Source organism: Musa acuminata, chromosome BXJ3-6, assembly GCF_036884655.1.
Source record: "Musa acuminata AAA Group cultivar baxijiao chromosome BXJ3-6, Cavendish_Baxijiao_AAA, whole genome shotgun sequence".
Lineage (NCBI taxonomy): Eukaryota > Viridiplantae > Streptophyta > Magnoliopsida > Zingiberales > Musaceae > Musa > Musa acuminata.
Genome location: NC_088354.1, coordinates 9,867,368 through 9,893,269, shown reverse-complemented (window position 1 = coordinate 9,893,269; position 25,902 = coordinate 9,867,368). Strand labels below are relative to the sequence as shown.

The 25,902-nt window shown below is 40.2% G+C and overlaps 4 protein-coding genes across 13 annotated transcripts; 3 read left to right on the top strand and 1 right to left on the bottom strand.

The window, feature by feature from the left end:
• Positions 1-202: 202 nt before the first annotated feature.
• LOC135641741 (protein MKS1-like) lies at positions 203-1,515 on the bottom strand. The gene has a single exon (XM_065157417.1). It carries the CDS (start codon positions 1,153-1,155, stop codon positions 454-456), a length of 702 nt encoding a protein of 233 aa, XP_065013489.1. The 5' UTR covers positions 1,156-1,515; the 3' UTR covers positions 203-453.
• Positions 1,516-1,795: 280 nt separating this feature from the next.
• On the top strand, positions 1,796-17,756 carry LOC135583383 (uncharacterized). Of its 6 annotated transcripts, none has more exons than XM_065155152.1 (15): positions 1,799-2,132; positions 5,740-6,142; positions 6,237-6,414; positions 6,497-6,636; positions 7,021-7,786; positions 9,236-9,336; positions 9,566-9,710; positions 9,792-9,860; positions 9,980-10,025; positions 11,557-11,987; positions 13,358-13,437; positions 14,394-14,529; positions 15,260-15,452; positions 17,447-17,529; positions 17,625-17,756. In XM_065155152.1, exons 2-15 carry the CDS (start codon positions 5,754-5,756, stop codon positions 17,742-17,744), a joined length of 2,877 nt encoding a protein of 958 aa, XP_065011224.1. In that variant the 5' UTR covers positions 1,799-2,132; positions 5,740-5,753; the 3' UTR covers positions 17,745-17,756. The 6 variants fall into 6 exon arrangements, 4 of the variants coding, with proteins under 4 accessions (XP_065011224.1, XP_065011222.1, XP_065011223.1 ...); XM_065155150.1 differs by having other exon boundaries at positions 1,799-2,187; XM_065155151.1 differs by having other exon boundaries at positions 9,566-9,860.
• Positions 17,622-19,516, top strand: LOC135640571 (NDR1/HIN1-like protein 10). Its single transcript, XM_065155153.1, has 4 exons — positions 17,622-17,755; positions 18,182-18,265; positions 18,346-18,408; positions 18,736-19,516. The coding sequence occupies exons 1-4, from the start codon at positions 17,747-17,749 to the stop codon at positions 19,351-19,353; spliced, it is 774 nt and encodes a 257-aa protein (XP_065011225.1). The 5' UTR covers positions 17,622-17,746; the 3' UTR covers positions 19,354-19,516.
• A 1,056-nt stretch (positions 19,517-20,572) lies between these two features.
• On the top strand, positions 20,573-25,359 carry LOC103987683 (uncharacterized). 5 transcript variants are annotated; one of them, XM_065155155.1, is made up of 4 exons: positions 20,574-21,141; positions 22,172-22,947; positions 24,014-24,159; positions 24,391-25,359. In XM_065155155.1, the coding sequence occupies exon 1, from the start codon at positions 20,622-20,624 to the stop codon at positions 21,084-21,086; it is 465 nt and encodes a 154-aa protein (XP_065011227.1). In that variant the 5' UTR covers positions 20,574-20,621; the 3' UTR covers positions 21,087-21,141; positions 22,172-22,947; positions 24,014-24,159; positions 24,391-25,359. The 5 variants fall into 5 exon arrangements, 3 of the variants coding, with proteins under 3 accessions (XP_065011229.1, XP_065011227.1, XP_065011226.1); XM_065155154.1 differs by having other exon boundaries at positions 20,575-21,141; positions 22,156-22,947; XR_010497375.1 differs by lacking the exon at positions 20,574-21,141 and having other exon boundaries at positions 22,156-22,947; positions 24,391-24,713; positions 24,783-25,359.
• The last annotated feature ends 543 nt before the right edge of the window (positions 25,360-25,902 follow it).

Below are 25,902 nucleotides of genomic sequence, written 5' to 3'. Positions count from 1 at the left end.
CTCCATGGCTGTCATTCTGCTTCTTGGCAATGCAAACAACACCACCACAGCAGAACAATTTTGGCTTACAGAAAGATCCAATCTTGGTGATCTGTTTCCTCAGCCTACCTCTCGAATTCTGCACCATATGGCATGACATAAAGTAAAAATTCCTTACCCAAAGATCAAGTCCTTTTATCTCGCAAGATCATATTGCTTACCATTCAACAAGCAGGGAAAAGATGAACATCGATTAATGATGATGAACAAACAAATTAACACAGGAGATCAATCCCGTGCTGCTATCAAAGTCAGCTGGTGTTAGAAGACCTGTAGCTCTCACATGGTCCGCTAAAGTCAAAGGCCAACCTGCACCCTCCTCCATCGCTGGCATTTCCTTTCCCGTCGTCTTCTTCCGCGACTTCCTCTCTCTTCTTCCAATGGAACAAGGGAAGAACAAGGCCTTGTCTTCTTCTACAAATCCGGGAACTGGTTCAACAGTTCCCAGAAAGCTCCAGGGGAAGGAACAGTAGGCGTCGACAGCAAGTTGTTACTGGGACTAGCCAAGAAGCTGCCGCCGTCCATGAAGCTCCTGTTGTTGCCGTCGACGTTGCTCTTGTTGGCCAAGACTGGACTTAGCTCGAGCAAGAAGCCCAGCACGCTCGGATCGAACGACGGCGAGAACAGGGTCGGAGATATCGGGAGGAGCGAGGCCGGTACGGGCGACAAGACCCCCGGAAACGAAGCCGGCCGGTCCACCGTCGCTTCCCTCTCGATCTCGAACCCGCCCACGGCACCCGTCCGCGCTCGGTAGAGGTCGGACGCATGCGGCGACGCCGCCTTCTCGAACGTGGCGATACGGGCGGCGGGGGAGAGCGCTCCCCCGGGCGAGGGCAGCGAGGGTTCAGCGGAGGGATCGGAGCCGGGGCCGGTCAGTCTCTGGACGAGGGACATGAACTCGCTGGGGTTGGCGTGGATGATCTTGGGGGAGACGGTGTAGATGACCACCGGATCCCGGTCGTGCTGCGGCTGCGGATCCGGCGGGTACTGGTGGTGCGGTGGCGGCGCTACAGGTGGCTTCTTGATCTTGCGCGACTCTCTGCTTACCCTGAGAGGAGCAGGCCGTGGGCCTTGCAGCTCTCGCCTCGGCGACGGTCGGGGTTCCGAGGGATCCATGGATGGGACTGATGTTTCTGGGCGGAGAAGAGGGCTTAAGGTATCGAGGGAAGCTTCCTCCAGGCCAACGCCAGAGCGAGAAGGGAAGGAGAGAGGAAAGAAGCGATGTGGAAGATTACAAGTCTACGTAAAATATTGGGACAGCCGAGTCAATGCACAGATTGATACATCAAGGAAGAATAGATGGAGGAGGATCCCTGTTAACGGAGAATGGAGTTGTACCGGTCAGCATGTCGGTCAACAAGGGCAGGAGACGTTCTCCGGTGGGGAGAGAACCAAGAGAGGCTTCAACGGTGACAATTACAGTTATGTTCTTGTTTTGCCTCCTCCTCTGTGTTGTGCCTTTTCCCTGCCTCTTGTTTTGGTGGTTCCAATTCTTCGTATCGAAAATATAATACCTTCATTAGTTAATAATAATAATAATAATCGGTTCGAAGTCTCTAATGCATCGAACAATTTTACATAAAAAGGAATAATAATAATAATAATAATAATAATAATTATTATTATTATTATTATTATTTGTTGTAAGTTTGATATATTGCAAATTTCATGCGAGGAAGTTGACGTGTATCCATTTCCGTTACGGGGAACACGTCGTCATCTCCGTCTTTCTTTTAAGGAATGCGGGTGTCAGGTAAAGGAACCGAAAAGAACTAAAAGAAGAGCCCAACCGACGGCAGGGCGGAGGAGCTCATCATCACCGTCTCTCCATTCTCATCCCCCCCCCCTCTCTCTGTCTCTCTCTTTCTCCCAGTCAAAGACGGCCACAGTGGCGGCGAAGAGGAGACGATCTTTCCCGCGCCAGCCTCGCCCCCTCGAGGCGCCTCTCTAGGGTTTGAAGAAGAAACCCCCAATCTTCTTGGGCTTTTCCGTCGATCGTCTTGGGGATCGCGGGGCGGGGCGGAGACATCTCGCGGGCGGTCGGAACGATGAGGGCCATGGAGACGCTGCAAGATCTGATCGAGGAGGCCAAGGTTCGGACGGTTTGCTGGGCCATCTGCGTCTTCGCCATCTCCTATTTCTTGTCGCGTACGCACTGCCTGCCTCTTGATATTTTTTGCTTCTTTGTCACATGCTTCGTTTCGGTCGAGGCATTACGGTTTCTCTTGAAATAGTTCTTGAATTGAAGCTGCATCTTGACATGAATGGTATGCAAGACGCAAGGGATTTTATGAAACGATGTCTTTCTTTTCCGGTGCACCATAGTTCTTGAACATCTGGGAGCCAGTTCATGACTGTGCTGGTTCGGGCACTCCTCGCTTCAAGAAGTTGAAATGCATTTGTACAAAAAGGAAACCCACGACTCGAGTTAGCATGTTCGTTCACCATGCGTCTCTAGTGCTTGTTAGTAGTATCATTTCTTTTTCTTTGAAGTAATTTCTCCGATGGTGGTGTTCTGGTTGTCGAAAAGGAACAAAGCGAGTGGCAGCGTTCAGGATATTGAGGTTCTTCTATAAGTTTTAAGAGACGTGTAGCGGCTGCATTTATCTTAGGCCAACAGAGAGCCTTATATTAGGTGGTCAATCCTGGCTAATCTGTTGACATTCTGAAACTCTACTTAGCCAAATCTGTTGGTCTTTTTTGCACAAAATGCATTCACTCCTAACTCAGAAAGTTTTTGGGTTAATGCATGTAGACGTAGTTTTGGCTGCTTGACTATCGAAGAATATGCTAGTTGAGATGGGCCTTCACTTGTGACTTAGGAAGTTATTGGTTTTGTACATGGAGGCATCGTTTTAGGTGCTTGACATTTGAAGAATATGCTAGTGCTTGAGATAGCTGAAGTGAGGTGACTGTATTATCTACAGTAACGAAGGTGGATTTCTTTAACGAATATGTGAAGCATTTTATGGTTATAATTCTCTTTTATCTTCTTAGAATAATCTTTCTAGTCCTTTTCTCTATCAACATATGGTTCCTTTAGTAAATAGTAGGATAGGTCTCTTTTGTTAGCACAAGCCACCCATCAGGACTTGGATTTTGTGGCCCATGGCAAAGAGGATCGACCTGATCTCTGTTTATTCTATGCTTCATCAGAGCTTGGGTCCAGATCTATACAAAAGTACAAAACCTCTGGATCCACAAAGAGTCTGCATGATGAGATTGATATAGACAACTAATGAAGCTAATTGAATGTAATCAATTTTTAATAGTAAGAATGGCATTTTTTTGGTGACGATGATGGGGAAGGACAGTAAATTAATAGGAAGCAATAATAGGGCTGTAGAATCGGTGTTTATGCCTTATATTCCATTTAGGACAGTAGTATAAATCTGATACCTTTTATTCATTGATAAGCTTACCAAAAAGTAAGATCATATAACAACACATGTATCATTTAAGTAACAGGTGGAGTCCAACATCAGTTTGGAGTTGGAGAGCCATTTTCTGAAAAGAGCCCACAAGGTCCTCTCCTCGAGGTTCCCTTTGGGTTTCACCCCAAAGGATGAGATCATGCGGGCCGATGAAGTGGTTAATACCTCACGTGCCACCATGCCTGGGTTGGTGACAGACCTGTACTTCACTGACTTGGTGGATATGGCAGGTACATTAAATCTCTTGGATCTCCAACTAGGAGGCCTTGATAATGTGACATAATATCACAATTTAGAGATCCATGGTTCAATAAGACCCGGCATGTTTCTCTCTTGGATCATATCATGTCCCCAATGCTTAGTCCAATGATAGACATGTGCTTCATTATGTAACCTTAAAGGGTTGATCGTTTGACCCAGGAGCCCCAAAGGGTGTGGATTGTGGAAATGTGGAAGACTATCCTAATACACCAAGGTCCTTTTCAGTTATATGCCTTATTTTAAAACAGAAGACTACCGGGGTCCCATCTATCTTCCCTACGCATGACATGGGGCCACTTAATTGAGATGGGCTATGCCCTTTATGACCTCGATCAAATCTACTTAACTGGTGCAAGGACTCAACATGACTAAAGAAGAAAAGACAAGGAAGTTCCACAAGAGGAGAAAGCTGAGGGGAATAAAAAGGTTTGGGAGGGAAACCAATGTGAATAATGAACAACAAACATAGGGAGCATGAATTTCCGAATGAGACTCTAGGTGGAGACCACTTAAACCCCGAGGGGAAGATTGACTCTCAGAGGGTCAAGTGATTATGCTAGAGCCAAATGAGACTTTCTCCTTATAAATATGTTCAGGCGATACTTTATCTCCTTGCACATCACAAACTCTTTAACTTCAGGAACACATAACAAACTATGGTTGGGTAGCGTAGCTAGAGTGATAACGTAAGATTTCCTAAAGATTCAATTTTGCCTCAAAAATGAGGAAAATCTTCTAGCTTCAAGAACAAAACATTACAACAATGGACATTTAAGACACCTTGGAAAGAACAACCAGTGTCATTCATCCCGGAGATGACCAGCTTGTCGCATTGTCCCTTGGCATGTTGGCTTGATCTCAACTCTAAATATGGTGGGGACAATGTAATGAGAGGGTTTAGGTAGGCTTTCTAGATCATTTAAGGGAAAAGCAATATGTGGCATCTACACCGATGTATTGTCACATCACTGATAAGCCAGAATTGCATCACCAACATGGTCATGCTACAGTTGACCTTGAGCATAACCATTTGCCACAATCAACCATTTCATTCACCCATATAAGAAGCCTGCCACGAAGGCTAGACCATTATGGAGGTTCTTCACTGTAAAAGGTGACCTCCTCAAGTAAAAGCGGCATTGATTTTGTGCCTTTTTGTTTAGATTCTCTATCTCTGTTGGTTCCCATACCTTAGATTAGGCTTTGACTTGATTGTTGGAGGACCCTGCCAGGCACATTTCCAAGCCATCGTCTCTGTTCTGTAGGACTCACCTTGGAGATTGCCTTCTTAGCAGCACAACACCTTGGCTTGATAAATCTGATCCAGATCCAACAAAGCACGTTGTTGCACCTCATTTGGAGTCATCTGGAGCCAATATAATTTTTTCTTTTAGTCTCATCTAGTCTGTGATGCTTTTGAGTCAATGTGATCGAGAAATCATTGGTTTTCTCTAAGTGTTTCTGGATGTTACCTATCTGCAGTAATTAAACTGACATTACCTTTTAATGTAGACAGAGATGCTAATATCAGAAATTTTCACTCTGAATAGAATATCCACAAGATCACCTTCTCATGAATTACTAATGGTGCAGACAAGAAAGTAGTGCTATTCATATGAAGGACGTAAGTCATGTTTTTTTATGAGTTCCACAGATAACAAGCAAGAAAATGGGATTAGTTCTTATATATGAGTGTCTTTTTATCCTTATGCTGGGTCAATTTGAAAGATTAATGTGATTTTTTTATTTGTTTTATCTATTAAACATTCACATCAACTCAAAGATGATTCATGTTTCCAAATCAGTGCTTGAGGCAATACAAGTGACTTGAACAAATTGTTATTGGGTTTGTTCAACTGTTCAACATTGCAAGCATGAATCACCTTCTCTTTTGCTACGGTTGATTTACGGTTTCACATACTTGATTTGTTATTTTTCCTTTTGCTATTGTGTGACAATGGAAAATTTCTTTTCATTATTAGCTATTATTGCTTGTTTTTCACAGATACAAGCAAATCGATGTGGACAAATGTCCCCATTTCTGTTCTCATACTTGTGGCCTTTCGTGTTCTTTCTTATGATGTCGAGCTCCGTTGGAGGGTGCGGCCAGTTCCTAAGCAAACATATTTGTCCCATTTGGAAAAGAAGCAGTTACGTCTTGAAGATTCTCGCCTTTCTATTGTGGTGCCCACTTCAAGATGGAAGAGGAAATTTGATTCACCTCTTGTTGAGGCTGCTGTTGAGGAATTTATTAACAAAATTTTGCAGGACTTTGTCATCGATCTCTGGTATTCATCTATATCTCCTGATAAGGAGGCTCCGGAACTAATACGCTCCTTTGTGCTTGATGTACTTGGTGAAATATCAGGAAGAGTTAAACAAATCAACCTTGTTGACTTGTTAACAAGGTGATCTCAGATTACCTTTGCTAGTCATTAACAATTTCTCAGTGATTTTTTCATAGTTGTGTCTAACTAATGTAGTCTAGTTTTATTCCTGCAGGGATCTCATTGACTTGGTAGGGAATCAGCTTGACCTTTACAGGAAAAATCAGTCTGAGATAGGTGTGAATGTTATGATAACTTTATCTTCGGAGGAAAGGGATGAAAAATTGAAGCGTCATCTAATGGCTTCCAAGGAACTTCATCCTGCTTTATTTTCACCAGAAAGTGAATACAAGGTATAGTTATCAAGTTGGAAATGCATTCTTTTTTACATTATTATGTCAAGCAAGCATTGTTTCATGTATTGTTAGTTTCTAGGTACTTCAACGTATTGTTGGAGGAGTTTTATCCTTAGCCTTGAAACCACGAGAGGCTCAATGCCCATTAGTTCGGTGTCTCTGCCGAGAGTTGTTGACCTGCTTGGTTGTGCAACCTGTCATGAAATTTGCCAGCCCTGGGTAAGCTAATTAATATCAGAACTTGTCTATGGTTTTTTAGAATTGTTTCTTTAATTTTTTGAGAAGACATTGGAATGGGAATCCTCTTTTTGGTGTCACTCACCTTGCAGAATGTATTTTGACTTGTAACATTATCTTTTCTTTGTTGGTGCCTTGATATGATCGCCAATTATCCCCTCATTTTGGAATGGTATGCAGACAATTTTAGTAATAAAGGACACTTGATTTTCTTTATATGACTTAAAGGAATTATGTACAGTGGTACGTTTATACACATGAAACCACAAATTTGTGTGGTCCTCCACACCAAGAAGCCTTCGCAGTGACTGGCTTTCTACCCTTCATATTGAAAAGGTTAACTTCATGTAACCACTACTTTTTCAGGTATATCAATGAACTAATTGAATACATGTTTCTCAACAACAAAGATAGCAGCAACATGGAGGTCACATCTGATAGGTCGCTTAGACATTCTGGGCAAAACACTCAAAGTTGTCAATTGGGATTAGTTCAAAGTGGTGGGGAAAAACTGACAGACGGTTCTGAGCATAGCCACCCATATGTATCACAGAAAGATTCTCTAAATCATATACCGCCTCGAGCAGCAGACTGGGCCATGGTGCTGGAGGCTACTACAAAAAGGAGAACTGAAGTTCTTGCTCCTGAGAATTTGGAGAATATGTGGACTAAAGGAAGAAACTACCAAAAGAAGACTGCCAATCTAATAAAAACAGGGACACCGCAAAGATCTGTGAACACTACTGTCCAAGCAGGCAGTGCAGGGAAGGAGTTAGCGACCTATATGAGTGAAAGTATAAAAGGTATAGATGAGAACTATATGGTTCACTTAACACAAGGAGTGGTAAACAATGAGCATCATGGTTCCTATGATCCAGAGAAGAGGCAATCCATGGAGTTGGGCAACATTGATGGAAATGAAAAACATGCCAGTAAAAGTAATAATAACATTCAACTGAAACGTTCTAGCAGCACTCCTGATATGGATGCAATATTTAAAACCAAAAGTGATGATGGGACTAGTTTCAAGGAGAAATGTCACATAGATATTGCCAAGCATAAGGAAGCGCAAAGTTCTGATGTGGTTTCCCATGGTGAAGGATCCTTGCATCTTCCTAAGATCAAATGTCGGGTGAGAATTCTTTATTGTAATTTTATGTTTTCTTCTTAAAAAATTAATGCTTTAAATTGTTGTGGCAATTCGATATGAGAAAGCCAAAATAATGGTTTTAAGTGCTGTAGTAGTTGGTTAACACATTCTTTATCACAGTTGTACTGGCCTAGAATCAAGCTCATCATCACTGGCACTTTGTGCCAGGCCCAGATGGATTAGCAAATGCCTTAATATGCTGGTGCATAACTAGCATAACCTTGCGTGCAAGTTCAAAACCTCACTTACAATTTTTCATGAAAAGGCTTTATATTGCTATAAATTCATTTACAATATAAAAGTGTTATATAATTTGTTCACGAAAAAATTAACTATTGAGTTCAAATTTATCTCTATAAACCATAATAAATTCTGTATTACACCTATATGTTTCTTGATTGTATTGATCTTTTTAGCCTCATATTTGGCGGGATTCTCCAATCAAAATTTCTCATGTATATTTACCTAATTATATGTTAATCCAAAAGCTCCTGTTTATTTTATTCATATGTTCCTAGTCAACTTAAATGTTCTAATCTAGTATCTCAATAATTTATTAATTAAATATTGAAATTACCAATCCAATCTATCCAAGTTTTTTCTACCTTCCTAGGTTAGATTTGAAAATTCAAAAGCCCAGCTGCATGAGAACTTCCTCTCCTGCTAAAATTGTTTCAAATAATAACTGTAATTTGACTTGACAGCCCAAGGGTATATCTGCTTATTATGCACTCGCATCACAATATGGCTGGGGTATGGTGATGGCTCTACTTTCAGGACCACCTATGGTATCTTTGTGACTATATAGAAGACCTATTTCCACCTTAACTACTGACTTATAGTGCTTTGTTGTTAACTTATTCTTGGCAATCATTGGTGATCTTTGAGAGCGATATTTTTATCTCTTTATGTTCTATGCTTGATCGTACTCATCAATAAATATACACTTTGCTACATTTAGCAAGTATTATTAGCATTCTTGGCTGAGGATTATATGTTACTACTGCTCTATCTTGTGGGTTGTGACAACTAAAGGGAATTTGTAAATGGTAAAGCAAAGGACTATGTTCTAGTTCTTCAAGCAAGCTTACAAACTTCTTGCAAATGTTAATTAAATTTTAGACTTCAAGTTCTGTGGCTTTTTTGGTTCCTTATGTTCACATTTATCCTGTACTTTCTCTGAAATCCCTTTTTTCTAGATACATTTATCCTTTCTTTGGTTGTCTAATAACTAGCTCTTACCTGCATAAACTATTGTGTACCTTTGCTTTGCAAAATGACACAGTTATTCATTTCATACTATGTGAATTGGTAGTTAAGCCCACTTATTGGCTGATATGGTTTGAGAGTCTGAGACTGTATGCAGCATGCTACGTGCTGGAATCTTAGTTAATGATATACTGACACTTGGCCCATAAAATATTTCTGCAGGTTGTTGGAGCATATTTTGAAAAACTTGGATCGAAATCTTTTGCAGTTTATTCAATTGCTGTAACAGATTTGGAGAACAAGACCTGGTTTGTGAAAAGAAGGCATGCTTTAACCTATGTGTCTTTTGGACAATTACTATTTTTATTGATGGAGTTTATTACAGTTCATAAATGATTCTTATGTTAATACTTAATACATGATAGTAGATTGCCAGCTTGTAACAACATTTATAATATATTATTGAAGAGGGTCAATAATAACTAAGAAAGTAGATACTAACCTAAAATTTGCAAATCTTTTTCCTTTTTATATTTATTCTTTGAATTGCAGATATCGGAATTTTGAGCGTCTGCACCGGCATCTGAAGGATATACCTAATTATTCATTGCATTTACCTCCAAAGAGGTTTCTTTCATCCAGCATTGATGATTATTTTGTCCACCAGCGGTGTATCCTTCTTGACAAATATTTGCAAGTATGTTTTATACCTTCACCTTGCAATCTGTTAGTTTGGTCTGCACTTTTGTCTGGACGTCTTTCCATTTTACTTTTGCAGGATCTTTTGTCAATTGCTAATGTTGCAGAGCAACATGAAGTGTGGGACTTTTTAAGTGTTTCTTCAAAGGTATGAGTTACATAGATACAATGCAGAAGTTGTCATTTTGGAAACATGTTTGTTTTAGACACTCCTGCATGTTTTCAAGATATTGATCTTTCTTTTTTGTTAATTATTCAACTTTGAAGAACTACTCTTGTGGAAAATCTACATCATTGGTGAAAACATTGGCAGGTACAAAAAATTTTCTCATTGTTGATTAGCTTTTACATTCCTCTCTGTTGTTGAAAGATTTACTATATTGTTTCATGATTGTGCTGTTTATTCTCTTCAGTTTCAGTTGCTCGTTATCTTCACTTTTCTAACAGTCGAGTTATTTTCTTTTAACACTGTGCTAGAGCTTTGAACCTCTATGTTGGTGGCTGCACTTTTTTAAAGTCATTCATGCCATTTAAAAAAAAAAAGTATTTATTTTCCAGTTCATTTGTGAAAATTTTTTATATTTGTATATATTTTTGGCATTGAATTTGTATGTCTTCAGTAACTTAAGTTAAAGTTGCTGCTTAGCAATGATGAACATGTAATACAATCTGTCCTTTCTTAGAGATTAGTATCTTACAATGATGAACATGTCATGCAATGATGAAAACATTGCTATCTTACTGTTCAAAAAGATGCACAGTAGATGAGGGTCTAAGAGACTATTTCTTTCAAGGCAATCTCAGATTTTTTTATGCTGTTGGAGGATGGTTTCCAACAGATCTACAAATTGTGATTACTTTCCTATAGTTGAGCTCACTCTGTTTTCATTTTTAGCATGTGTATGTGCAGTTATCCCGCCACATAATAGTGAAATATATATGATATCTGTCAAAGCTGCTCAGTTTATCAGAATGAGGGCCCGCTTCAAATTTTATTCAAGTTCTCTCAAAAATTGCAATTTGAACAATTGCTGTATCCATGCTTAAAATATTGGTTTGACTGGTACAATACCAACTTGTATTTATCAGTTTAACCAAGAACCGGCGGTGAATCATACAGCTTGACACTGTTGAGTTGACCACTTTTTCCTTTTTTTCCAGTGGTATTGAACAGTATAAGTCAGTTTATCACTTGGTATCTCGGTACCATACTGGTCGGTCAAGTTATCAAAACCAAGGTTTGCCGTTTCGGGTACTGAACCGGTCTCAGTGATTTGTCAGATTGGTACATGCCAGTCAGTACTGGTGTACTGACACATGGTATGCCAGTGCATACTAGTGTTTCGGCGAGAAAGAAAACGAGGGAGAAGAGGAAGGGGTGGTGGAGGAATAGAGGAGAAAGAAGGAAAAAGAGGAAACAGTGGAGGAGCAGCAGTAGCGGCAGCTTACCTAGGAAGCAACGGCATCGTTCGTGAGCCCTAATTTATTTATTTTTAATATTTTTACATTGAGTTGGATAGGACCCCACCACTTTTTATTATTATTATTTGAATCAGACTGCCTGAAACGGGTGTGGTCCGTGTATCGGCCCATGCTCAGGCCGGTATGTACTCTGTACCATACCATTTTGGGCAGTACAGCAGTCCTTGACCAAAACCATTGTTGATGCAGCAAGTAGTGGTTTAATCGTAAGTACATAGTTAATCTTTGCAAAGGTTTTGCCCTGCATCATGTAGAAGCCAACTTCATGTTATGACAGTATTTGTCAAATGATCTTTCTCAATAGATCAAGTTAAGCTGATGCTTGTTCCAGTTATCTCAATTGCTTTTTGTCATTTTGACAGTCAATGTGGATGATGTATTTCGCCAGTTTAAAGGGTCTTCTGATGGTCTTACGTTGAAAGTTGCTGGTACATCACCATCTCATGCAACTTCTCCCTCTGTCGCTGACAAGGTTTTGTCATCGTCCTGGAATCCAAATGAGATAAGTAAACAGATCTCTGGATTTAGTAGCATGGAAACTTCGCATAGCTTGTCTGAGGATGAAGCACATGATGATGACCGATCTACCGCTGCAAATAATGGATGGCACTCGGACAATGAGTTAAACTCGAAAAGTTTTCCACCTCGTGTTTTCAATCGCATCAAAGAATATTCAAGCTTGGAATCTCAGCGGATCCAAGAATCAGATAAGTTTGACAGGATTGGTTCGGATGTCTCAAAAAATTCATTAGCCTCTGATATTTTAGAAGATCCAGTTGGAATGCCACCTGAGGTGCACCTTGCTTTTACTTTTCTTTTTGGCATATGTTCATTTTTTTGTGTTCCTTGCATCGCATCATCTGGCTTTTACTTGGACTCTCTTTAGTTGCTTTCTGTGTAAACTTATCAAATTGATTAGTATGTGCAAGCAAAATTTCTACGCAACATACAGAAAACAAAAAGATAGTTATATAGTATGAATTTTATATTAAAATAAGATATAAATGTGATACTTCAATGATTCGATAAGGTATTCATGTGCAGCACACCCTTTTAATAAGCTAAACCTTTCTTGTGCTAGCTACCACTCTTCTTTTAGATCTGAATATAAATGGCAAAAGATTAATAAGGTGAACGAGTCATTAGCATAACAATTATTACTCGTTGAACTAATATTTTTTAGCATCCACTAAATAGTAAGGTTTTACTTACCGAATCGTACCGCCCGGTACGGGCGGTACGTACCGGTCCGAGAGACGACCGGTACGCGGACCGCCCCGTACCGTACCGAGCACTGTAGCAGTGTACAGTAACACTGTAGCAGTGTACAGTGCTCGGTACACGTGAGTGTACCGCTCGGTACACCTGGGTGTACCGAGCGGTATACCGTACCGTACCGGTACCGAGCCTGGGTCGAAACGCCGGTACGGTACGGTACGGCGAACCTTGCTAAATACTGAAAATAAAGCAATCAGTTTACAAGGCTCTGGTTAATGTGGAGTCCAGGGAGGGTCAGCCTTCCCCCTGCAAGCAGGGAGATTATTTTTCCAACTTGAACTTTGATCACATACCCTAACATCAATGTGCTCCTTCTAAGCATCCACTGAATACCACCTGATATATTTTACAGCAGCTAATAGTTCTAAAAGTGTTCTAGTGGCAAAATGCAGGTAAAGATATCTAATGGGTATGTATTTTTGACATCATTTGGATAGGTATTTCATCCAAAACTTTGGTTATAAGGATTGACCTTGCAACCTTAACCAGATTCAAGCAGTGGAGTCCATGTAGTTTTCTTGAGCTTTACTTTTATTACTATTTTTTCAATACCAGGTTTGTCTTTTGCAGGCTACACAAAGAATTTTCTTTTTTCAAATCATGAGTAGTTCAATTTTTGAAAGTTTGACTAATATGGTGGAAATTTCTAGTCATTTTTCCTGAAAAACGGCATGGTGTGACACATTTTTTACTAGCTGTTGGTTTCATGATTTCTGATTCGGGGATTGATTGATTGCTGGCTTGTAAACCACTTTGCTTGTTTACAGTGTTATCTATTCACCATTAGAAACAAGAAATAATATTTTGTATCTTTGTTGACTTATTACCGTAAGGGTTTAATCATCCTAGTTATTCTCATATGTGTTTTCTTGCCTATTTTTTCAGTGGGCACCACCAAATGTGAGTGTTCCAATGTTGAATCTGGTCGATAAAATATTTCAACTGAACAGGAGAGGTTGGCTAAGGTGTGTTTTACATGGTAATTACGTGATTTGTTTCTTCTAATGAAGATAATTAAATCCAAATCCTATATCTTGCTCATCATACTAAAATTATTATGTATCTTATATTTATTGAGATAACATTTTCAGCATGCTTTAGTTTTATGTAGTATTTGTACAGGCATTTATGTAGTATTTTATTATCTTGACTATGTACAAGCATAATCAAGATTTTTAATCAAAGAAAATGGGAAGTGTAGTTGTTTTATTATTGGTTATTAGGAGTATGGCTTATTATGGGTCTGCGATTACTTGCAACTAAAGAATTAATCATTTGACCTTTCATATCTATTATTATCTCTTATTATGTCATAAACCTGGTGAGACATTTAGTAAAGCATTGCTGTGATGAAAACCTTATGTTGTGAATTAATATCCCTAAGAAATTTGGATCTAGAGTCATAAAACACAGAGAGCTATGAACAAGAAATTGACTCGAATGCTGATTTCACCCTATAACTGTTTAAACTTATGGCAGCATGTGAATGAGTATTAACTTCAGAATTATGCAAAAGCTTCATGGAAGATAAGGAATACAGAATTGTGCAGTCATGCTGGTGCAACTAAAGAATTTCATTCCTATATAATTCTTCTTTTTCTTATTATAATGTACTCTGTCACCATTCAGTATTTTGTCGATACGTTTTCACTGAAATACATATTTGGAATGATTATCCTGCTCCTACCTGACTTTGACTATAATGAACTCTTGCTTCCATGTATTTTGCTTATTCATCGTATGGATGTTCTTTCCCTTTCATCTTGCTGACTACCCCCCAATACTTGTTGTGTAAGGACATTTAAGCATCTTACTTTATTTATGGAAAAATTCTGCAACTTAAGTCATTGTGGTAGAAAATTTTAAGCTTCATTATCTTGAAGGGCAAAATATTAACATTGAGCCCTACCTATTTCTGCAGAAGACAGGTATACTGGATTTCAAAACAGATCTTGCAATTGATAATGGAGGATGCAATTGATGATTGGATATTAAGACAAATCCATTGGTTAAGGAGGGATGATGTTATTGCTCAAGGAATTCGATGGGTTCAAGATGTAAGAGTACAATTTTTTTAAAGATATTTTTTAGTATTTGGTATTGTGTTTTTCCAGTTTGGAAACATCTTTTTCTAGTTTAACAGTACCTATCCTCTAGGAAATACAAAGTCTGTGCCCTTTGTGCCCTTTTTTGTAGTTTAGTTTAACAACAACAATCCTCTAGATAAAAAAAAAGTGCCGGAGCCCTTTATTTCACTCTCTTTTGGATGCTAAATACATATTTTTTGAATTGACCAGCTTGATCACAGAGAATAAATTGAGGGAAAATTGTCTATAAGATACTATGAACATATTAAAATAAGACCTATAGATGTTGTTAGACGATGTGTATTGATTAGTATTAGTGGTGCAAGGTGAGATTGAAGGGACTTAAGAAGACTTTACTTGAAACAATAAAGCAGATTTAAATGCTTTCAATTTTACTAAAGATGTTGCCTTATAGTGATGGTAAAAGATCTACATAGCCAACTTTAAAGAGTTGGGACTTTATGGCTCATCGTTGTTGTCTCTTGCCTCGTATATCACTGGTTGCTTATATATCTATAATTCTTCTTTTTCTTTATATATTTAGATATAATTTAAAATAAGTATAAATAGGATAAGAAAATTTTAATTTTCTTTCTACGGTTGAGCTACCAGTTTGTTGGCTGATATTCAGCTGCCTACTTCTACATATGTAATCAAATGTTTGGATTTCCTTTTTCATTGCTACTTCACTTCCAAGCAGGTTCTCTGGCCTAATGGCACATTCATCATTAGGCTTGGTAGCAGTCAAGGGGAGCTTGATGATTTTAATATTGATCAGAAACCGTCTCAAAGTTCAAGTGGTTCTTATGGTGATAAAGTCACTAGACCAAGCTCTTTTGAGGCCCAACTCGAGGCAGCTCGCAGAGCAGATGATGTTAAGAAAATGCTACTTGGTGAGACATTGTTTCCCTGCAATTTGTTGTATGATGCTAGCTCCTTTTGTTGCATTCCTTGCTGATGGATTATAGTTGACATGTCTGTGACTAATTTATGACCACACTGGTTTGGTTTCTTCTATTGTTATTATTGATGCATAAATTTCTGCATATAACTGTTTAAAATTAAAGCTTGAATCAGCATTTATCGTGGACATGCTTTATTCTGATGTTATATCCTGTAGTCTAATGATCTTTAATGTTGTTAAGAATTTGCTGGGTAATGCTAATTTCAGCATCACATGTAGCACCTAAGGATAAGTAGAAGCGCTAAACTTCATGCCTTAAGCATTCTAGAGTAAGAGATGGCTTTTCAGTCTATTGCTTCTTGTCATTCTGATGGATTTCATATGGATGCTTTGATTAATAAGTTTACAATTGAATATAATCCGCTTGATGCATTTATCTTTGTGCTTTTAAAAAATCAATAATTCTTGTCTTTGATGTTTTTGTAGCATTGTGTCGAAAACCAATTCCTTTATGGTTGTGGACACATCAACAAGAAAATGTCTTTGGCCTTCAAAATTTTTGCGATCACTAATGAATAAGTTAACCTTGATGCACATAGTTAATATCATGGTCACTTGATGGACACAGTTTAAGGGCACAGTTCATTCAATCTTTTGGATGAGAATGAAATGTCATGCATGGGGGGCAAGGGATTCTGAAGCCATGTTAAGATCTTAGATCTCCATTTAGGAGGCCAATTTTCTGAGCAAAATAGAAATTCATGTATGGCTAGTTTGACTGCCTAAAATTTTGATCATTTGAATATCAAAGCATGTCTTAAGTTTTGTACCAGCAAGTACTAGGCGTTGGACAGTTCTGTTGATTTCTTTTCTCCACAACTTCTTTCTCTGATATACCTCCTCTTTGAACACTATGTTGCAAAATCTGCTTTTAGAACTTTTCATGTGATCTGAAATAAACAATGTTGTATCTGAAGTTGGTTTCTTATTAGCTGGTTTTCCTTGCCGTGGCTGTCATAGGATGTGAGATGCAGGTAAACTATATTAATTGCCCATGTGTGGAATAAATTTACCTCAGGGCACTCTCTTGTGAATCACAAACAATCATTGATCAATTAATAGTTTTTGGGATAGCTCAGCCTTCAAATGCAATTTATTGGCTCCTGAATTTGTTGAAATAATTAATACACTTCGGACGCAAGGGATTTAATTTGATTATTCCTACTCTTATATTCTTCTCCTTTCCTACTTATTGATTTCTCCCTGTCACAATCATATAAACATGATTTTGTCTCTTCCTTTCTCTCTTGTCAATAATGCTTTTCTTACTATTGCAAATTGTTTGTAGAGTGTAATCCAAGATTTTCTTGTAAGACTAGGCCTCTTGAATTTTCTTCCTTTTTTATTCCACATATGACACGGCAGGAAATTTGAGATTTGATACTCGCTTCTCCTTAATGACACTTGAGTGCACCTAAAAAGATGACTTTTTTGCTACTGCATTAATGTTCTCTGTATAGCTTTCAGTTGGCTTGGTGCGCTCTTGCTGTAAGCTGTCAGATTGTAACCACCATGGTCGTCTTCTCTTTTGTGGTCCCATCTTTAACTAATGTGTGCCTTTTCCTGATTTATTTCACATATTTTTTCTTTGCATTTGGTCCGATATTTTTGAGTTTCCTGGTTTAGTTTTTAATTAACAATACAAAGTTTCAAGAGTCACATTTTTACAAGGTCGATGTTTTCTGTATCTCTTGTATGAGATTAGGGGCATTAATTTTCTTTTCTTTTTTTCTTTTTGCCTCGAGCATGGATTCTAAGCACGTCTGGGTTTAATTGGTGGATGGCTGTATCTAACAAGTGACAGAGTAACATTCTAGAAATTTCATAATAGAAGTTATTCATGAAAGAAAAGATTGTGATTAGGTTGGTTGATCTCAATGTTCAATTTTTGTGATTTCTACTGAACAAAAGGATTCTTTTCAGGTGGAGCTCCGACAGCATTAGTCAGCTTAATTGGATCAAATCAATATCGGCGCTGTGCAAGGGATATTTACTATTTCTCTCAGGTAGGTTCAATCAATCTCTCTTATATAATCACTGGTACATGGGGACTATAGACTTGTATCTTCACCTTAAAGAGTATGTCTGTGTATGTGTGCAGTCTACCATCTGCATCAAGCAGCTTGCATATAGTATGCTGGAAATGGTGCTTGTTTCAGTCTTTCCAGAATTAAGTGATGTGATGCTCGACATTCATGACAAGGCACGTAAACAGTCCTAAGAATGATCAATGTGAGTTCTGCTTCTTTTCTTTGCTGCAAGTGGCATGTTTCATACCATCAACGTAGCTGCCACAAGACCTCAACATGCAGAATCATCTCCTAGCTGCAGTCTGGTTCACCAGAGTTGTGCTTTTTCTTTGTTCTTTTACACTCGGTTGACATTTTTTATGTCAACTTTCTGCTTCCAGGAAAGAATCTTGAATCAGGAAGTTGCGATGTATATTAGGAATCCTCTTAACGTTCTGAGAGCGATATGATAAAGAAATAATCCTAGAAGATCTTTGTATAGGTAGGATGCCCTGTTACTCCTGTTGTAAATTGCTGAGACGGAGGATCCAAAGCTATTCTTTGATTGCTTTCAACTTGCTTCCTTGTAAAGCTTTTAAGAACACATCATTAACCTTATCTTGTTTTTGTGCTAATTCATCGGAAATAGGAAGGCGTCGACGCAATTGCTACCGAACGAAGGGGCCCGTTCTGGTTCCCATCACCTTATCTACATCCTGCTGCTTGGCTACAAGTTAAGAGTCAAACTGCATATGTTTCATATGCTTCAATTTTATTATATGCATTGTTTTTAACACATATCATTTGAATTAGTATGAAGTGAGCTCGAATTCTCTTCTGCACTGCAATTGGAATGCGTATCCGAGCCATGTCGAGGTGAGAAGGTAATTAAAATTAGCAGAATGATCCTCCTCCAATAGAAATCATAGAATATTTTGCGTGCGTGTCAACTAGTAGCTTTTGTACAGTGGGAGATCGATGGTAAGACAAGTCGGTGCTACTTGATCAATAGTAGATGCTTGCCGCGTGACCGGGTTGACCAATGGGATCGGGTCTTTCTTTTGTACCAAAACCCCCGGCTGCTTCTTTCTCTCAGAAACTTGCAGCATCCATTTCCTTTACTATTACCGTATATAAGAGGAATCCTCTTTCTGTAATCGTCATTAAATTCGATCTCCCTCGCTTGCTCTCTCCTTCCGTCAGGCACCAAACATCATGGCGAACTCCTCCCGTGGCAGCCGCGACACCTCCGGCAGCGGCGGCTGCTGCTGCAAACTCCTCTGCAGCCTTGTTCAGCTCGTCATCTCCCTCGGCCTCGTCGTCTTGATCTGGTGGCTCATTTTCCACCCTCGCCTCCCCCGGGCCTCCGTCCAAGAGGCCCAGCTCATGTCGTTCAGCCTCGCCGACAACTCCACCGCCCTCCTCTTCAACCTCACCGTCGGCCTCGCCCTCCGCAACCCCAACAAGCGCGTCGGCATCTACTATGACTCCTTGGTGGTTGCCGCCCTCTACCACGGGGTTCTGCTGCAAACGGCGCCGCTCCCGACATTCTACCAGCACCACAAGAACACCACCGCGTTCCGCCCGGAGTTCGGCGGCAAAGCGACCGACGCCGGCTCCGTGGCCGTGTTCTACGGGAAAGAGAAGTCGGAGCGGAGGGACTTTAACTTCGAGGTGAAGCTCCGCGCCAGGATAAGGATGAAGGTGTGGTTCATCAAGATCGGCCACTTCAACCCCGTGTTCGACTGCAAGGTGCGCGTCCTGGTGCCGCAGGACGGCGGCATGTCCGCCACGTTCCGGATCTCGGAGTGCGACCGTTGATCCACCGCCTTGTGATTTCCCTTGGTGAGGGGAAGCCATTCATCTTTCGTTCTTGTGTTGTGTCGTTGGCTGCAAGAGGCCATGTGAGGCCGCGTGTTGTTTGGATCTGTTTCCGTCTTGCTTATGATATCAATTCATTGACTCCTCCGAAGTCGTTCTTTTTTGGCCATGAGAACACCAAATGCTTTTCTCTTCCTGGACCAGAGATTCCTCGAGCTGCAAGTCTCATCGTGAAAGCCGCATAATTTAATTTCAAGTTTCGATCTTTGATGCAGCTTTAACTTGTGTGTCAGGGTCCTTTTAACTTTAGGTTTGTTTGGTATTCATGTTGCTTGACAAGTTTGGTTGATCTCGATAGGAAATGTTTACCCAGTTTGTCTTCTCCGTATTGGCCTAACCATGAACACTGACGAAGGTCAACCCAAGGCATCCGATATTAAAGATTTAAGGTCAGTTTTATGGATTCGTTCCTGAAGCCATTAAATTCCTCCCAAATGTTGTTGTTGTTAAATCTCTCTCTCTCTCTCTCTCTTCTTTATCTGTTTCAGTGATTCCACTGTTTTAGACTGCTTCCCCTGTTCGACAATGACTTTTAACTAATACAGGAAGAGGTCAAACTGCTAAGCAATTACATAATCCTTGGAATAGTCTTGCAAAGTGATCGCTTTCATGGACTTTATTGTTGACACTGACACTGTAAAGCCAAACGAATGTAGATACATCCATACACGCAAGCAATGATAAGTGGACGTAGCAATCCAACTGACCGTAGCTTTGTATCATTATGACTTGCGACCAAACCGACAATTTCGTTTTTTGGTTTTTTGGCTTTTAATTCTTTTTTCTAATTTAATTCAGATCTTAATCTTTAAGCAATCTCAGGTTTCCAATGTTCTCATTTATTGCAGTTAGTTAGATCGACATTTTACGTATAAAAAATTATAGAATAATATAAAACCCAAGTTGAGCCTCCACTAACCTTGTTGTAATTCTTAATGTCCCACTAAAAATGAGCTTAAAACTTATGTTAATCTCGTCTTTTTAGCATTTGTATTAATGCTTTTGCTTTTTGCAACTTAAAACTTTTATCTTAAATACGTTATTTACTTTTTTTCATTAGTGCTTCCTTTGCTACGCAGAATTACCGAATTAGGCTTCAAATATGATAAATAAGGTCGAAAAATTAATTTAAATTATAGATTAAAATAATTATAAATCCCTTCTTTATACTCCCTCCTTTTCTTTCTCCTCGTTCTGGCTCTCTTGCGATGGTGGGGGACGCCGCCGTGGCCGACAAGCCCTCGGTGTCGCCGGCGAGCGGCGATTTCGTCATCCGCCACTGGCGGCGGTTCCGCCCGGCGACCAGACCGGTGGCCCTGGACGTCGGCCGCGCCTCCCCCGGTGATTTCGAGCGCGGCCATCGGACCGGATACACCAGCCTCCGCGACCTCATCGGCTCGCCTCCGCTCCCAAGCGGGGCCCTGTCCCCGGCCTCCCCCTGCGGCGGCGACGCGGGAGGGGAGATCCGGATCAAGAACCGCCTCGTGAAGCAGGCGGCGTACGCGTACCTCCAGCCGACACCGTCCGCGGGGGGGCACGACTTGCACCGCCGTCGCCGCTGCTTCAGATCGCTCCGGCAAGCCCTTGTGTTCCTCACATGCGGCATCGCGGTGGAGCCGCTCGACTCCTGCATCGAGTTCCTCCGCCGCCTCTTCCGCCGTCCACGGCGATGACTCCTCTTGACCCCAGCGCTAACGGCGTTTGACGGCACAGCGTAACGCCATCCAGGTTTTCTTCCCTTATTTTTCGCTCTCGTAATGATTTTTCCTCCTCACACAAATAAATACGTGTTGATTGGACTCCGGTTATATCAGTACGTACTCGAGTATGGTTAATTTTGAGTTCCGTAGCTAGTGATCGTCAGATCATGATCCGACGGATGCTTTTGCACCACGCTGTATTAAGAGATCATTTTCTTGATTCGAACCACAAATGGCAGAGGAATCCAGCCTCGTCCTCGACGTGGTGACAATAAACGAGTAATTGTGTTGGATGGATGATTGGCTGGCGTGCATTGGTGAGGCAATGTCAGGAATGATAAGCCTTTACTGAGGGCCAAAGCACCGAGGACCAACGATGACATAGTCTTCATGTGTCGTTGTTGAAGACTTGGCTAGCCGGGAAGAAGAATTGGGCTAATTTCTGAATAATCTTTTCTTTTAGATTTTTTATCGACAGGTATTTTTTTTTGCATGTTTTTTAATAAATATTTCTCATTTAGCATAATTCTTGAAATATCTTTTGATAAAATAATTGGAGTAGTACGACTGGATATACCATATGGACTGATTCATCACAATCTCTTCCTTCACGTTTCTTGGTCTTTTGTCTCATCATAGCCCAGTGCTGACGGTCAAAATTGGTTGCTTACTGTTAGGTTTCCGAACCAGGTACTTTTAATCTTTTAAATGTTAGCATACTTATAGAGAGGTTTTTTTGAGTTTTGTAATTGAAATATGCTCAAAGTGGCACGTTACTTTTGGATTGATATCGCTGTGATGTATGCCATCATTAGCCTAGAAAATCAAGTGCCTAAAATTGGAACACTTTTTTATCCACAATAAGGCTGTATGACTGCCTTGTTTCTCATGCCTTTTCTTTTTGACAATACATTATCTTTGCCATACACTTTGCTACGAAACTTCTTAAATTGTTTTGAATTTCATTTGATCGTGCATTCTTCATTGCACTTCATTAGATCAGATGTAATCAAGTGTGATTCTCTCCCTAAATTTCCAGCAGATGCCTTTGTTTGTAGGATGAACTCGAACGAATTTGGAAGGTTCGGGCCATGCGATTCACAACTGGAAGACGGCCTAGACATTTTCGAAGATTGGGACGGACCACCAGATTCAATGAATTCTTTCATCCTGGGATCTTGAGAGAAGAATATACAAAGTTGAGGTCAGGGATAAAATGATAGAAGGGGTTTTTCTGCTACTTCATTTCGTCCCTTGGTTTATAGTCATGGAAGGTAAAGTTTTACTGATGCACATGATAAAAAGAGGGGTCAAGGTGTTCATCTAGTAGTCATGACAAGTGATCCTGATGAAGAAGAAAATGATCGATGATGTGAGCTTGGTATAGACACATTGAACGTCACGAATAACTGTGATGAGTTTGGTCTTTACAAACCTGATCATGGTTATGATTCGAGTAATGAGAACGAGGACGTCCAGATGGATAGCACTTATGGTTCTATGGGTAGAAAGACTTCCGGATGGATAGCCCTTTTGGTTCTATGGGTAGAAAGATTTATTGATAAAAGAGAGGGAGAGAATTATTTGAGAGAACTTTTGGCTAAGTCTAACAGAAAGAGGGAGAAGTGTTAGAGAAGAAGGAAGACTATAAAAAATATCTGGACCCAATTCACTTGGATCACCAGATAGTCACCCGATGGTGTCAAGACACCAAAACAAGGTAGAAAGGAGTATCATTATGGGGAAAGACACCCGTCCAAGCTTAGTGAAGATTCTCTATGGATGAAAAGAAGCAAGCTATAATATGGAGCAACCAAAAAGATGCTGGGAAAGGGTAATATAGGATATCCGCATGGCATCATCTTCTTAATTATTTTTTTTGTGGTTTATTTTATTCATGTTTATATCTTTAAATTGTAATGTTCTATTTTCTGTTTACTGCCAGGTTGACAGGGAGAGCAAGGTTTTTAATTTTGAAATATGTGGCCAATATCTAGCTTTAAGGCCAATTCAAGTATCTAATATTACATAGAAATCGTAGAACATGCCAAACTAAGATACAGAATGGTACTGTCACTTATTACATATTTGCATGTTACACAATAATAAGCAAATGGGTGTTACAAGTACCTTATATTACATATTAGATTCTATGATAATTTAGATAAAGATTTATATATAGTTGAAAAATATATATTAGAATCAATATATTTTGGCCCATCCAAAAACTTGTTCCTTGTTCTTCAGCTGTCTGGCACTGTGTGATGGTTTGATACCGTGTATCTGTTTATTAAAAGATTCAGGGATTTATCCAGAAGCTATCAGCTTTTGTGGAGTGAAAACCAAATAAACAAACAAGTACTGGTCATTGTCGGAGGATATCAGTTTTATAAAGTGCCGATCTCTGGTGAAAGCTTGTGCCAATTCTTTTCCTTATCGAACCTTTTTTGTTGAGTTGCATGTGTCAGCTTTGTCACACAGGACTAGATTTTGAAGTGTGTTGTGGGCTTCCATATTTTCTGCTCTGCTTTGACAAACTTATGATATGCCAACTCTGCTTCAGAACTTGGAACTTGTATTTCTGCATCGCTTGGCACGTCTTTGTTGCTTTTAATGATATAGTTTAAACTTTGTAAAAGGAAAAGGTGATGAACAAATTGTTGATGGGAACATGAAATGCCCAATATGATCCGGATGGTCATAGGGGGTTAGATTTGAGTGTCGTGATAGGACTTAAATCGGTGCATACAGAAAGCAATTTGTTTTTTGTTTTGTCTGTGTGATATCTGTGCTGTTATTCCTATATCAATGCATTTAGAAAACAGTTCTTCTTGTTCATGCTTCTCTTTGCTCGATGACATCTGTTCTAACACCTGTTTTCTTCACTTTTGTTTCTTCAGATATCAGAATAAAATGCTGCCGCTCAACGTGGGAAGGAAGCTCGAATATGGCAACGGTGTGATGGGCGTCGCATTAAGTGGTGCAATTACGTTCCGTTGTATGCATTCAGAGACGAAGCAAATGGTTGACTGGTCAAGACGAAGAGGTGAGGGGTGGAAATAAATGGCATTTATCATCTGACGTAGTTCCCCACTGTTGCATTAAATTGATTTTTATGGTGTTCCAATCCAAAGTAGACTACCTTTTCCATATCCCCCAAACCTCTTCACTTTGGAAGCACTTAGTCTAACCATGACATGCATCCACTCTATTCATGCGCATTTAATCATCACAGTACTGAGTTGATCCTTTGTGTCCATGTTTGCATCATCTTCAGCAGGAAGAGAAGGGGAAACAGGAGAGAGAGAGAGAGAGAGAGACGAGACTGGTTCATGTTTTCCTGTTGCTGCAGAGGAAGTCGAGAAGAACGGCGTTTTTGCACTTGGGGCAGCACTTGGGGTCCTCCTCGGGGAGCATCACGTACATGAGGCAACGGGGGCATGCGGCGAGCACCATCGACGTCGCCTCGGGGCTGGTTTGGCACGGCAGCCCCTGCTCGGTCTCCGACGATAGGCACGAGGAGGAGGAGGACGACCCACGGGGGGAGTCGACGACGGTGGCTGCCCTTCTTGACGCGTCTTCCCTCATCGGCGGCGCAAGGTTCAGCTTCAGGTCAACCTTGTGACTCTTCCCTTGGTTGCTGCGGCGGCTCATCCTTGTTCTCTGCAGGCAACCATATAACAGCAGTAGCATCGGAAAAGCTATCATGTGCATGGTAGACACCGATACATATACCTAAGAAGCTGGAGGAGAGGCAGCTACCTTCAGCAGTAGAGATCGACGACGAGTGGATCGACGGGGAAGAAGAGTAAGGGGTGGAATCTCCACCACTACGCGTGCACGCCGTTTAACAGTGTTGTGGTGGGGAAGATGAGCCTCCGATGCCATTTATATAAGAAGGATATGTATGGTATTGTTTTGTGTGTGCCCGCGAGAGAGAGGGAGAGTAATGGCAAAAAAGATGGAAACCATATTGCTCGGTCAGGCGGTGAAAATTTGGAACAAAGAGAAGGGGTAAGGGGCAAAACAGAGAGTGCGCGGGTGAAGTGGGGCCCGCACCACTCCGTGAGTGGAGAAAGTACGCGGGTGAGAAAAGCTTGTGACGTTTACAGGGCACATTAAAAATAAGCAACAAGGTTGACCGTGCTTCTTTACACCCTATTCATCTTAGATTTGTTGTGGTGCATTTTGTATCTCATATTGTTTTCCAACATTGACTGCTGCTGATGTCGACCAAAGCTTTTCACGGTGGAAACATGATGGTGGTTCATGGTGGCCAAATAATGGCTTATTTGCTCCAATAATTTCTGATTTGATGGCATTAATTGGTGGCAAGTAACTCGACATGGCTCCCGAGAGAGAGGACAGCTCGAATGCTTTCCCCAAAGTCTCCGTGCATTATGGAGACATGTCTTGATGTGAAGTGCCAAGGACAGCTCTTTACCCACCATGGAAACATCTTGTGAGAGCTTCTAATGTCCCTGCTGGGTTATAGATGAGAAACGGAGGGTCAAATATTGGTGCGCAGTCAATGTTGAATAAAAAGGATCTAATGTTACCAAAGTTTATCGCGAGTAATTTATAACAAAGAGGGGATCCATATTCACTCATTCATATGATTAAAAAATTTATTATGAAAAAAATAATTTTATTTATTAAGATAATATATATATTTATATAAATTACGAGAAAGAGAATTTTTTTAATCATATGCTTAAATCATGTATATTCAAATTATGTACTTAAATCTATGATTAATTCTTAAATCATAAATTGACCGAGGATTAGA

Excerpts from the sequence above, each read along its gene's own strand:
- LOC135640571 (XM_065155153.1), top strand. Across the intron at positions 18,266-18,345 it reads ATCCTGCTGCTTGGCTACAA|TATGAAGTGAGCTCGAATTC; the intron begins GTTAAGAGTCAA and ends CATTTGAATTAG. Across the intron at positions 18,409-18,735 it reads CGTATCCGAGCCATGTCGAG|GCACCAAACATCATGGCGAA; the intron begins GTGAGAAGGTAA and ends TCCTTCCGTCAG.
- LOC135583383 (XM_065155149.1), top strand. The coding sequence starts at position 2,088 with ATGAGGGCCATGGAGACGCTGCAAGATCTGATCGAGGAGGCCAAGGTT. Across the intron at positions 6,637-7,020 it reads ATGAAATTTGCCAGCCCTGG|GTATATCAATGAACTAATTG; the intron begins GTAAGCTAATTA and ends CTACTTTTTCAG. Across the intron at positions 7,787-9,235 it reads TTCCTAAGATCAAATGTCGG|GTTGTTGGAGCATATTTTGA; the intron begins GTGAGAATTCTT and ends ATATTTCTGCAG.
- LOC103987683 (XM_065155157.1), top strand. The coding sequence starts at position 20,622 with ATGGTGGGGGACGCCGCCGTGGCCGACAAGCCCTCGGTGTCGCCGGCG.
- LOC135641741 (XM_065157417.1), bottom strand. The coding sequence starts at position 1,155 with ATGGATCCCTCGGAACCCCGACCGTCGCCGAGGCGAGAGCTGCAAGGC.